General features: G+C 44.1%; 1 protein-coding gene across 6 annotated transcripts in view; it reads right to left on the reverse strand.

The window, feature by feature from the left end:
- PPP2R3A (protein phosphatase 2 regulatory subunit B''alpha) overlaps positions 1 to 12,742 on the reverse strand; it is a 57,084-nt gene that overhangs the window by 13,857 nt on the left and 30,485 nt on the right. For all 6 annotated transcript variants that reach the window (XM_064386129.1, XM_064386127.1, XM_064386128.1 and 3 more), the window contains 5 exons: positions 12,040 to 12,300; positions 10,544 to 10,647; positions 7,960 to 8,062; positions 6,150 to 6,224; positions 1,126 to 1,212 (listed from right to left, as the gene is read on the reverse strand). In XM_064386129.1, coding sequence (XP_064242199.1) covers positions 1,126 to 1,212; positions 6,150 to 6,224; positions 7,960 to 8,062; positions 10,544 to 10,647; positions 12,040 to 12,300 — 630 coding nt within the window. The remainder of the gene's footprint in view (positions 1 to 1,125; positions 1,213 to 6,149; positions 6,225 to 7,959; positions 8,063 to 10,543; positions 10,648 to 12,039; positions 12,301 to 12,742) is intronic.

Raw genomic sequence — 12,742 nt, forward strand, 5'->3', positions numbered from 1 at the left:
CCACACCTTTGATCCATCACTCACTGGCCTCCCCAGACTGTGTCTCTCTCTTTACAGATGACAAGCACTGGGGAGCTTTTGCCATAACTATTTTTTTTCTTCTATAGATCACACCCAAAGATGCCATTTACACCTGCAGCAAGGAGCTGAACTTCCCTGCTGCAGGAGATGAAAGGCAGAGTAGATATGAAAGGAGAAAAACTGAGAGAATGTTTGAAGGGAGAAGATGAGTGACTAAAGATGCAGGATAACCCAGGAGGATTTATTTGTAACAGAGGATGGGAAGGAACAGGGATCCTAGGGCTTGGACTGGCATGAACCAATTCAAAAGAGCACTCATGTTTTCATTAGCTGATGGGGCCAAGTAGGAGAGATGATGTCTTAAAAGAGAAAGAATTGAATTAATTCTTGAAGGGTTTGAGGAAGACAGCACACTACACCTGGAAGGGCAAACAGGACACTGGAGGGAAACCTCACTGGTTTAGCCAGTCCTTCACCTTTCAGCCTCAAGACTTTCTGGCTCTTTAGGTTGGGCTGGACATGAGCAGCCTGAGACAATCTTATCCTGGTGCTCTTTTGGGCAAAATACAGAGAGGACAGAGATCCAAATCCTGACATAAGGACACACTGCAGGCACTGGAACAAGAACTAAGCTCCATTCATTGTCCTGTGGAGATCAGCTCCTGAGGTGCCTCATCCTGCAATTGCAGAGATATTCCTGACCAGCTGTCAGTGGGCTGAGGGCTGCCTAGGAGGCAGGAAATTGGCTCTCCTACGCCTGGCACTCCTGCAGCTCTTGGCTGCTTGTGAGCCACTTCACATGGGTGCAATGCCATGTCCTGCTTCCCTTCCTGCTGTCTGGACCAGGAGCCAGGCTGCTGCTCCATGTGGCCTCAGAGCAGGAAAAGAGCCATGCCCTGAGCTTCTCTCAGCACCTGGGACCACTCCTGTCCCTGCTCTTCTCACCTCACCTCAGACACAGCTCCTGCAGTAGCCCCAGCAGACTCCTGGCCCTGAGCACCTGGCTGATCCCACTGCAGCCCAGGTGCAGCTCCCCACCCCGCAGCCACAGGAACAAGGAATGCTGCTGCACTCTGGCTCCTGCTCCCACAGAAACCCACGTACTTGCAGGAAGTTGCTTTTCCTCAGCTCTGTTAGAGTGATCTTCCCCGACCAGGATCGATTGACTGTGTAGAATATCCTCTGGATAACCTGCAACAAATGAGCAGAGCTCTTGAAATCATCTCTTGAAACACAACAGCAGTTTGGGAATTTAAATGCAGTACCCTGGTTTATTCACTCATCCTAAGGAGATCTCTTTGTGAAAACTGTTTTGGGGTCTTTTCTGTAGATACTACTATCCTTAATTGACTACACAGTCTGAAAGTAACACTTGCTTGTTAAACAGTATTATCCCTTTCCAGTGTGGAAACATTTCCTTTGGGCATGCAGATATATTATTTGTGTAAGAAAACACGCTCAAAGTGCTGATTAATCACTTTGAGTTTTTCACAATTAAGGGGATGTAGTTTGCATAGATCCCCAATGAAATAGGGCTCTAGAGGAGAAGAAAAAAAAGGACTTCTGATTCTACTGGTTCCTGCAGAGGAAGTAAGACATGTAAATGAAAGACAAGGTGAATGTCTGACCCATTGTAACTATAACAATGCCTCGTGTTCCCAGTGCCTCTGCTGAAAGTAAGCAGGAGAGGTTCTGTTTGCAATTATTTTGGGCAGGTGTTAACCTTGGTTTGGCTCCTTTCCAGATCTGCCTCTGGTGAAAGTGAGCAAAAATCATGGGGGAGAGGCACAGAACTCTCAGAAGCCAAAAGCAAACAGCTCCTAGTGTGAGACTGAGCTCATACCCAAGCTCTTCAAAAAAGCAAACAGCCCTTCCCAATCTGCTCCCTCTCAGCTGTCAAGTAACATCACAGAATGAGGAAACACAAATGTGTGACCAAGCACATCCAAGAATAAACCTAACAGGGCAAACAACAACAAATAAATATCACTGGCATGAGAAAGGAGGAATAGAATTAATTTGACTATCAGCACTGAAATCTTGTTGACCAAAGCTACTACAAAACTTTGATGTCTCTAACATGTAAGCACATTACCCCAGAATTTTGGTAACCTTTAGTGCACACTATTCCAATGCAAGAATTAACTTTACACAACAATGTGGACATTACAGGGATCGATCCGGCTAGCAGGTTAAATGGGATGGATTTCTCTGTTAGCCAGAACTATTTTCAAGTGGGCAACCACCACTGAAGAGCCATCTTTGGACTCAGTCAAACAAGTGCTAGTTCTTGGGAACAGATCCAGAACCAAGTGTGAGACTGCTCCCAACAGTCTGCTTTGGGATACACAGTGAGACAGCAACTGGTGATGGCACACACAACTCTGAGAGCAACAAGAACCATGTGAGGATTCAAATGTACCCTGAAGAGACACAACTGATTGATTCAATGTAGCTGAACATGACATCTTTTGATAACACTGCAGGCTCTTCATCCCTCCAGGCCTAAGAGGTGGATATCCTTTTAAAGTTGGGTGTCATTTTAATTTAAAACAGACCAAAAACCAGATCTATCCTAACTGTAGCAATGTTCTGTGGCCTGTGTAGCACAAGATGTCAGGTTAGGTAATCAAAATGATCCTTTCTGGTCTTAAGCACAACGTTTGTTTCTTCTTTCATGTCTTTGGTAGCCACTGCCATTCTGGACTTTGTTTGGCTTTTGCTTCCAGCTTGCACAAGAGCTCAGAGACAGAGTGGTCTCACCTCTCACATCACCCATTATCACACCTGACAACTTTGTAGCAACCCTTAAAAATACAGGGTGTTCACACCGTTCCAAGGACTCAAAAATAGCAATCCCAAGAATCAGAAACAGGACCCCACACCAGTAATTCTTCTTTTCCTCTGCCTGCAGGGTAGTAAAAGACAACAAACTATTCCCCTTTGTGACATATAAAAAACTGTTTGTCTACCAGACCACATTGATAAAGATGTTCCATCTGCTCCCTCCTCACCCATCTGTAAAAAAAAGCCATTCAGAGCAAAATGGGATCTCTTTTCATGTCTCTTACCATGTCCAGTCACTCAGTGAAGGCTTTATTATTCAAATAATGGCCCAGTTTCCATGGACAGTACATAGCATATATCTCACTACAAAATCTCAGTATTTATCCTTTTCTTTTCCAGGTTGTAAACACCAAGCGGTCAAAAAAAGCATTTGGGAAATGTCCTAGACCATTACCCAGCCTGAGATGATGTGCAGCATGAAAGTCACATTTGTCACTAGGCCATAACTGGCTTCATTTTTCTTAGTTCAGTACACAACCACAGGCCCATAGAACATCTTGAGTTGGAAGAGGGCACAAGGATCATGGAGTCAAATTCTTAATTAGCTTTTGGAAAGAGGAGACTCTTTCTCCTTCCCCATTATCCTCATGTAATTGACTTCCAGGCCCAAACCATTCACGGATGAGTTCCAGACTTTTCCCCAGTCCTCCCACACAAGAACAAAACCAATTGTGGACAAAACAGGAACCTTTATTAATCCCTATGGCCATTGTCCCTCTACACATTTGCAGTGATGCTACTGTATAAGCTGAAGCACTTTTCCACAAGCTTTAATCTTTAAACTGTTTTTAGCACACAGCTTTCCAAGGGCACCATGCACTGCTAACTCTGAGCCTGGTTTGAACATTCTGGCAGAAGTCACACTAAAGCTTTACAACAAATGCCACAGGATATTCTGTGATGTTCTGCATCATCTTCACCAGCTTCAGGAGTTGTCTCTGTTGAAACAAACACAACTGGTTTAGTAATACAGTGGCCAATAAAACAGATATGAAATAGATTAAATTCCAGCCTGTTGTGTCCAAAAGGCCCCTTTAAAAGGTTCTGAGGTGACAGTAAGAACTGAAATGTGCATTCACATCTTACCCATCCTAGACTGTGGGGTCACTCTCCAGGAGATTTCAGCCAAGTGATGCTGTACCCAGCAATGAACACAAAGCCATGTGTCCTTATGGCCCTAGTCTGTAACACAAACATGAACTGTGATTCCTGTGTGGCAGCAAATATAGCACTCTGTCTCTGTAAGGAGGTATAAGGCACTCTACCTTGAAGGAATAAAAATGATCCAAGTTGTCTCAAAATCCAAGGACAAAGCTGTTTCCTTCATTGTTTCCTGGTGGAAATACTTCATTTTGTAACATTAAAAAGGGATGTGCCAAACTGTCTGCAAAAGGAGAGGTGAGCAGTAGGAACTCCTGCTGTCAGAGAGCAGAGCCACTGCTGCAGAGGACTGAGTGCTGCCCTCCAGATGGGCACAGCCTGCCCAGCAGCCTCCTGCCTCCCCAGGTGCTGGCCCTGCTCCAGCCCAGGAGATTCTGCTGGCAGCACAGACCCCCAGAGCAGCGCTGTCCTGACAGCTGAAGGACAGCTCACCTTTGTCAGGAGAGCTGCTCCACAGCCCCCTCCTCAGCTCCAGGCACCACCATTCCCTGCTGCCTTTGGAGCAAGCCTGGAATCCACCTGTGTCCCAGCACTGCCAGGAAGGATGCCCAAAGGCTCTGACTGCAGCAGGAAAGCACAGCAGACATCCAGGCAGGATCAAGAAGCACTCAGGAGCTTTTTTTACTTATCCATGTCTGGTTTTGTGACTGCTTTGGTGACACAGCACCAAACCCAGGCACCAGGGAAGTGGTGGAAAAGGAGAGAGGAAGGAAAAGGTGCTGCCCTTTAGCAGCAGCCTGCACTTCAGTTAACTGGAAGTGGAAGCTCAGCTTCACACAGCTGGTCTCAGCCACATCATGAAGTGCCCCTGGTGAGTCCAAAAAGGGCAGCAAGAGTGATCATGTGAGGGATTACTCTACAAAGATATTTGTTTCTTGCCTGAAAAATACAGAAACAGTGTGTGACTTAAGAGGAAACCCTAAAGGCAGATGCAGAGAATTGCCTTTGTCAGCAGCCAGGGCAACCACACACATGGCATTGACCCCATGAATACTGCAGTCAGAAACCAACCCTGGGTGTGACCTTAAACCTTTCAGTCTCACCCTTTCATGCAATTGAAATACCAAATACCAGGGTACATTGTGCCACAGGCACTTTCCACACTCACCCATTCAGGTGCCTCCATAATTCCCTGGCCATTCCTATACCTGTTCTGGCTTAATGTTTATGTTGTCTTGCTCCACAGGGACTAAACATATTGATTATACACTGCTGTTCACTGTCATGTTCAAGTGCATCTAAAACATTTAGAATGGATTCTCATTATACATTTTCATTAATGTGACAGCTCAGGGTTTGCCCTGCAGAAGTGTCTTTGTGCCATCTGCTCCTTACAGGAAAGGAACAAGCACGTGTGTGCCAGGAGCCTCCCAGCTGCCATGTGTGCTGCAGCCCCAGGCAGGCCCTGGCAAGCAAACAGGAGAAACTTTAAGCCCTGAGCCCTGTTGGGATACAGCTCCCATCAGGACTGTCATTATCTGAATTTGTTACTACTGCAGAGATAAAACTTCCCAATATTTATACCTTTTATTCAGTTCACACCTAACATCAGTCAAGCTCAAGGCTTAAAAAAAAAGTACAAACACACTTAGGTAAAGTGCCAGCCTTAGTGCTGACTGCAGAGCTGGAACAAAGCTACTGAACAAACCCCAGCTACAAACCCAGCCACAAATGCTTGGGGACAGAGAGCCTGGACAGGCATCCTGGCAAAAGGAAGGCTGGACAGCAGATCCCTGGAGGCAAAGGGCGTTTTGCACTGAGGAATAGTCATGGATTCTCCAAGCCTCAGTGACAGAAACCTTCACACAGGCAGCCTTCCATGTCTCAGCAGCCCAGCACAATTCAGGGTGACTTAGCAGCTCCCAAAGACCAAACAACTTTTTTTCCATTCATCATGCCAAAAAAGATGTTTTTATAGATTTGCTTAAGACCAGAAAGAACCATTATTAACCTTTGGAATAACCCTTGGCACACACAAGCAGATTATTTTTCTTTTGGAAGCAGTTGTTAAAATACCTCATGGTCAGTAATATTAAAAACACCTATATTTTTAAATAACTGAAGGATTTGCTGGTAGGAACAGTGACAGATCCCAAAGGGAGGCAGAAGGAGCAGCCTACCGTTGTAATATACCGGGAATGGAACTCCGGAGCATCCTTCAGGAACGTGAGGCCAGGATGAGTTTCTACCACATCCTGCAAGGTAAGAGAAAATGAAATGAAATAGGTTTTCTTCTCCTTTTAATGCTTAGAAGTTACTGGCTTTACAAACCAATACTTTTGCTTACTCTTGAAACTATTTGCAGCATTAACAATAAAACTGAAATCTTTTAATCTATCAAGAGAACCTTCTATTACAGTAAGAGAATGCATTTGCTGGGCAATACGCACCTGGTGGGCCAGTTTGATTTACTTAAGGACAGAAAAACAAAGGAAGAGAGTTAGTGAGTAGATGAAAACCCATTTTCATTGAACGAGACAAAAATTAGTTGTTGACCATGCAACTATCTCCTCTCCAAGATTTTTGTTTTCCTCCATTCATTGAAGATATTAACATTTGCTAGAACTAGGTATCAGAAATAAATATTCCTTGAGAAAGTGTCCTATGTCCAATGAAAGCTATGTGAGCTTCAGAATGTTTACAGACATGATTAGTGCTTTTCCAAAATTCAATTGGACAACCTGTGAAGATGCCTCTTTCTCAAGACCAGCTTTTTATAAGTCAAACACTGGCTCACAATGCCAAATCTGCATGATCAAATCCATGGAGAAACTGCTCAGATCCTGAATGAATCAGTTCAGATCCTGTATGAATCAATGCCTGTGTGATTTCTCCATGTCTGACTCCTCTACCCTTTAAAGGTGTTCCAAGTTCTGCTGTGCCTGTTCCATGCCATGGTGCCCTCAGGGGTGTGATATACCCAAATTTTGGGCAGTATAATAGGATGTCTCACATGGTGGCGTAAATCAGGGTAATTTTGCTGATCTCTGGTTTACTGACAGACAGGACTGTGCATGCCTTGGATTGCACCAGGAGCTAAAGAGCAGAGCTGCAATCCACCAGGAAAGGCAGTGTGCCCAGTGGAGAAGAGATGAAGAGCAACATGAGAAAATGTACCCATCACAGCCCCAGTTGTGTTTGAGACAGAAACAGCCAGCACAGACACAAAATCTTTCCCCAAAGCAGCATCTCCACAGAGGTTTTACCCAGAGGGCAGCACTGTGTGAGAAATCTAGGGATGTATGGAAAAGATCAGAAAAAGTATAACTGCTGATCAGAGGAGCAGATGGACATGATTTATAGACACTATAGAGAAGCTCTATCCAGAGCCTGCATAAATGACCACAAATAATTAAAGCAACTATACTTTGTTAAAGTTAATGAAAGGGAAAGAAAGACCTGAAATGAGATTTAGCCTGAATATGAGGGGAAAAAAAAAAAGCAGTGACATTTGTGCACTAGCAGGTTTAGAGGCATACACAGAACAATTGGAACTGCAGAAATATTGCCAAGGTCTCCATGTAATACTGTATCTGGTAGTCTGGCTAGACAAATTTAATTATAACTGCCTTGCCAAGCAACTTTTACAGCTTTTCCAATAAGTTTTTATGTTGTACTTGACTATCAACAGCAACAAGCATTTTTCCCAATATCCACATTGAGAAACGGAGCAAACTGCAGCCTGGTTACCAGGCACTGATAAATATGAATCCTGACAAGAGACCAGTCCTCAATGCCTTTAGCAGGATTTGCAGCTGGTTTGGCACTTTAGAACTTCAAAAGCTTATTTCTATTTCACTCCAAAATGAACCCCACCCAGATGCTGTTCAAACCAAAGGTCTGCCCGTCCTTGGTAAACATTTATTGCCATGGAAACACAGCAGGTGCCAAGGGAAGGCAGCCCCGTGCCCACCGTGCCCGGGGCAGTACCTGCAGCAGCGGGATGAAGTCCTCCTGTTGTAGGCACTCACAGCCAGGCTTGGCCAGAAGGGAAGTGAACCTGGAGGCATCGTCGTGGCAGCTCCGCAGGATTCTGTGGGAGAGGGGAGGAGTTACTGCTAGCCCTCTGCACCTCCCAGGAGCCCCGGAGGGTCACCAAGCCTTGCAGCACAATACACCAGTGCTGGGAGTCACTCAAATGCTGACCTCAGACTGCCAGCACTTCCCTCAAGGTCATTCAGCTGCACCAGGGCACCCAGCAGGGATTTTTTCCAGGTTAACACTGCTGTGGTAAAGCAGCTTTCCTACTAAGCACCTGTGGAATCAGAGCAAATCACCCGACTCCTGCCAATGCTGCAGGCTGACTCCAATGAACAGCACCAGCCCAATGGGATGCCACAGGTTGTGCTCTCTAATGTAACCCCTCACTACACTGCAAAACTTGGGGAGACTGCCAAACTACAGGCACTGAATATTCACCCACAAAAATCACTTCTCAGAAGGAAAAAGGGCATCCCCTGTTAATTATGGCCCATCTGGAGCTGTGCACCAAAAGCCATAGAGAACAGCCTAAGGAAGGCATTAATAGGACTGAGCATTTGGAGAAGTGTGTGAACTCGGTCCCCTCTGGTTGACAGTGTGCATCTGACACACCAGTTTGTGTCTCTGTCTTCTCACACAAAATACTGCAAAGGTATCACAGTTATGTGATTAACCCCAGAGAAACTCATGAAGAGAGGAACTCCATGCCATTTACCCGGTAAATTTACCAAACCCTGGTAACAGAACACAACATTTGAATATGTCAGACACTATGTTGTTCACACAGTATTAGGGAAACTCAGAAAACTACACTATTTTCTTCACTAACTCTCAAAATACAAATGCACTGTAATTATTTACTGTGAGTGATTATTCACCACTTTGCTCTCCTGAAAGTGCATGAACATAGTACTGAAGTGGTTGTAGTTCTCTAACAGAAATCACACAAACTTGTTTCCTGCTAATTCTGGCCTCATCACTCTGGGAAAGTCAGACTTTACAAAAAAAAAGGACTCCTTTAAATAAGAAAAAAAAAGAAAAAAAAAAGATTTAGCAATCCTTTTGGCTGCCCATTCCTATCATGGTAACTGTCAATTAACAGATATAGTCTAAATCAGCTGCAGAAAGAGGTGCTAATGTTTTAGCTTAAAAAATCTGGCACATAAAGATGAATCCCAAAGCCCTGTTTTAGCCACAAACAAAAAGATCTGACATTCAGAAGTGTTTTATATTGAGAAATTCCTATAGACCTGACAAGCAGTGAGCATGTGGCACCTTGAGAAGTCAGTCACCTATTAAGAAAATTGAAAATAGGCTTCAGCAACTAAATATACCTAGCTTAAAGTTACACCTGTGTTCACATAGCTACAGTCAAACTTTACCAGAAATGCTGCATTTCTTCTCTTTTTCAGCTTTCCAGCAAAGATTTTGTAACTGTCAGAGGGGAAGACGAGGGGATAAAAAAATAATATCTTTCTAAAAGAGCAATTAAGTGAGAAAAGCATAAAAAGCTTGGCTTGGAAATGGGGTAGTTAAAAGGATACAGAAGAGGGACATGACCACAGTCTGCAAATATCTGAAGGATGTGAAAATCAGAGAAGTGAAAATGTGGTATCATACATTAGAGATTAATTAGAAGTAATAGGAGGAACCTAAGGAAGGAAAATATATTGTCTGTGTCAAGACAAACTTTGAGATCACAGTCACCCCTAACATTTCTGTAATTTTGCCAGGGTAACTAGAAGCTGTTTTGACAACATCATCACAGGAAATACTTTGGGAATTCAGGGTTAAAGGCTACGTCAAGAATCTGAAGAGAAACCATTAAGTAAAAAATTAGAACTCTCTCTGGAGAGGAGATGGAGACACTGTTCAGGTGTTTCACAAAGTATACTAAAGCCTGAATTGCCCTGGAGGGAAAAAGGCAAGAGAACAAGTCTGCTCCATGTCAGAGCTGACTCCAAGAATAATGCATCCGTCCAGAGCTCTCCATTTCCACAGAGTGGACTGTCAAACTCCACAGGTGAATTCAATAGCTTGCTTGGGAAGGTAGTAACTATTAAAGCTCCCAGAGTACCCAGTTATATGATGCTGCTTATTTCCACATTCCCCTTTCCTGTAACACTATCACATACCTCCTCTCCCAACTCCCACATGGCACTGCTTAGTGCACCAGTCTAGAGCAATAAGGCTTGGGCACAAATATACCCCAAATTCACAGACAACTACAGCTACCTCAGAATAGCTGACATTTCTGGGGAGCTTCTAAGTACATTTTATAGACCAACTAACTCAAAACATCTTACTATCTATACAATTACTTCCAAGTTTGTGGATGTCACATGGAAACAAGGTTTTGTTCAAAGGTTTTGGGGGGAAAAAAATCTCAAGCTGATGGAGATTTTTAAGCCACTTAAAGAAGAGGAAAATTGTATGAAAAGTCTGGTGAAAAAGAAGGGGTGGTTGTATAGCAGCCTGATCTCTTCTTCCAGAAAGAGTTTTGCTCTTTCCAGAAAGTATTTGCTATACTCACTTTCTCCACATGGACACAAAGGAGTGCACAGAGACACGTCCTGTCCTCTCCCCTCCGGATGCATTGAACAGAGGTGCTTTCCAGTAGAGTGGGCAGCCACAGATCTGCAAGATAAAACCAGGGCAATACAAGAGCAGTCCCAAAAGGAACCTGCTTATTTACACACCAGATTCACCACTGAGACTTTACACAAGGGAAATAAAATGGTAATGGCTTTCTGACTCACCTGTGTGCCATTTACTGCATGCCAAGGTTGAGAATTCACACACAACTTTCTACTTTGTCATGTGCCTTTTCAAGTGACTGAGAAACACCCCTCTCAGATGAGGAAAAGGATCTGGACTACTCAAGCTCTGAACTGTTTAGCACAATTCCCTAGGAAGTAGAGTGGAGAGACAGGCACCTCCTTCCAGAAGGACACTCACACCAGCCACGTCCCCCACCCACCCTAAAACAGGGCCTATTCTCCTATGGGATAACCTGTCACAGGCAGCAAGGGAACCTCAAGTCTAATTACAGACAATTAATGAGCAAATGCCTAAAGGTGAAGTAAATCCCACCCTGCAATTTTCAGTGCAGCGCCTTCTACCCAGCACAGTCCATTATTCCCAACACTGCAAGATCTCAGCAGGGAACACAAAAATGAAAGCACACATGGGAAGGATTGATTCCAGCCAAAGGACTCCCTGAGCAGCCACTGCAGAAGCTGCTGGCTCTCAATGGCAGTCCATGAAAGCTTGGAGAGAGCATCATTGCTCAGTTTACAGTGCCAGAGACTCATTCAGGGCAAGCTGATCATCCAGGATGTGTCTGATAAATGCTGGTTTTAGATCAGCAGCACTGTGAACTGCAGCTGAGGGAGAGGGAAAAAGAAAGGACCATCTCCTGTGCTCCCACACACGTGCTGTGTGCTGTCCCCTGAAGGCAGAACTCATCACCAGCTGTACCACTGCACATGCACAGCTCAGGGGCTGGGGGCTCACTGGACATTCCCCCTTCCACGTCCAGGGAGCTGCAAGTTGGAAGCTGCTTCCTCACACAACATTGCAATAGCACCTACAGCTGATGCTAGCTGAGCAGGACAGCTACAAAAAAAACCACAAAAAGGGCAGCTGATACTATCTGAAGCCACGGAAGCAGAAAAGTTTCTGCCTCTGAGTTTCTCAATCTTCTGGGCACAAATATGAAGGAATAGAGAAACAAAAATGCAATTTGTATTTGCTAAGAAATCTGAGAGAACTTCTTCATAAATCAAAGCAAGTACAAACACATATCTGATGTGACAATCAGCAAACTGAGCTCATTTTTGTTTACTATTATCTAAATCTAAACAACAAACTTCAGATCAAAAGGAAACTGGTTCTTTTTTCCCCCTACAACAGCTGTGAGATAGACTGAAACTAAAACAAAGTATCTCTCCCAAAATTGAAAAGCTAAAGAATAGATTCACAGAATCATTAAGGTTGGAAAAGACCTCCAAGACCATCAGTGGTTACCTTAGCAATTTTCCCCATTTCACAGATGTTTGCTTTCCCATCTTCAAACTCTGTAAAGGCCTCTTCAATCCTGGCAATGATTTCTTCATGGTTAGTGCAGACATTGGGGAGTCCTTTAGGGAAGTAGAAACGTGGAATGTTTATGGGCACAGGGGTACTGCTGCTGGCTTTATTCACGGGCAGAGGAGTGCAAGTGCTAACCACAGGCTGCAGGGGGGCTGGGGATGAAGTTCCTGCCTTCTTCTCTTGCTTACTTTGAACCTGAAAATACAATGAATAACAAACACATTTTAACACTGTGGTGCATGGAGCAGGAAAAAGTAGTTTGTGATTAGGAGAAAATTAAAGCCCATCAACAATTAAACTATGGCACAGGGATGCATAAAAAAATGCATCTTAAATGGGCAAAATAGGCAGTTAAAATTTTCTGCATTATTAACCAGTGCAAATTTAGGATGTCACACCTGCTTTTATGCTATATCTGAGCATTTTAAATATGTAGCTGTGGCTCATGATTTCCTATTGAGTCACTCTGCAACTCAGTGACACCACAAAGGACAATGCTATTTCCTCTCATGCTGGACTTGGTCTTGTCACTCTGCCCCATGAACAACAAACTATCTGCTCTTCAGTATTTCCCCTCTGAACCAGAGCACCCACCCACACAGCTTGCCTAAAGTATGAGCATTGAAACAAGGACATT

The sequence above is a fragment of the Passer domesticus genome, chromosome 11 (assembly GCF_036417665.1).
Source record: "Passer domesticus isolate bPasDom1 chromosome 11, bPasDom1.hap1, whole genome shotgun sequence".
Classification (NCBI taxonomy): Eukaryota; Metazoa; Chordata; class Aves; order Passeriformes; family Passeridae; genus Passer; species Passer domesticus.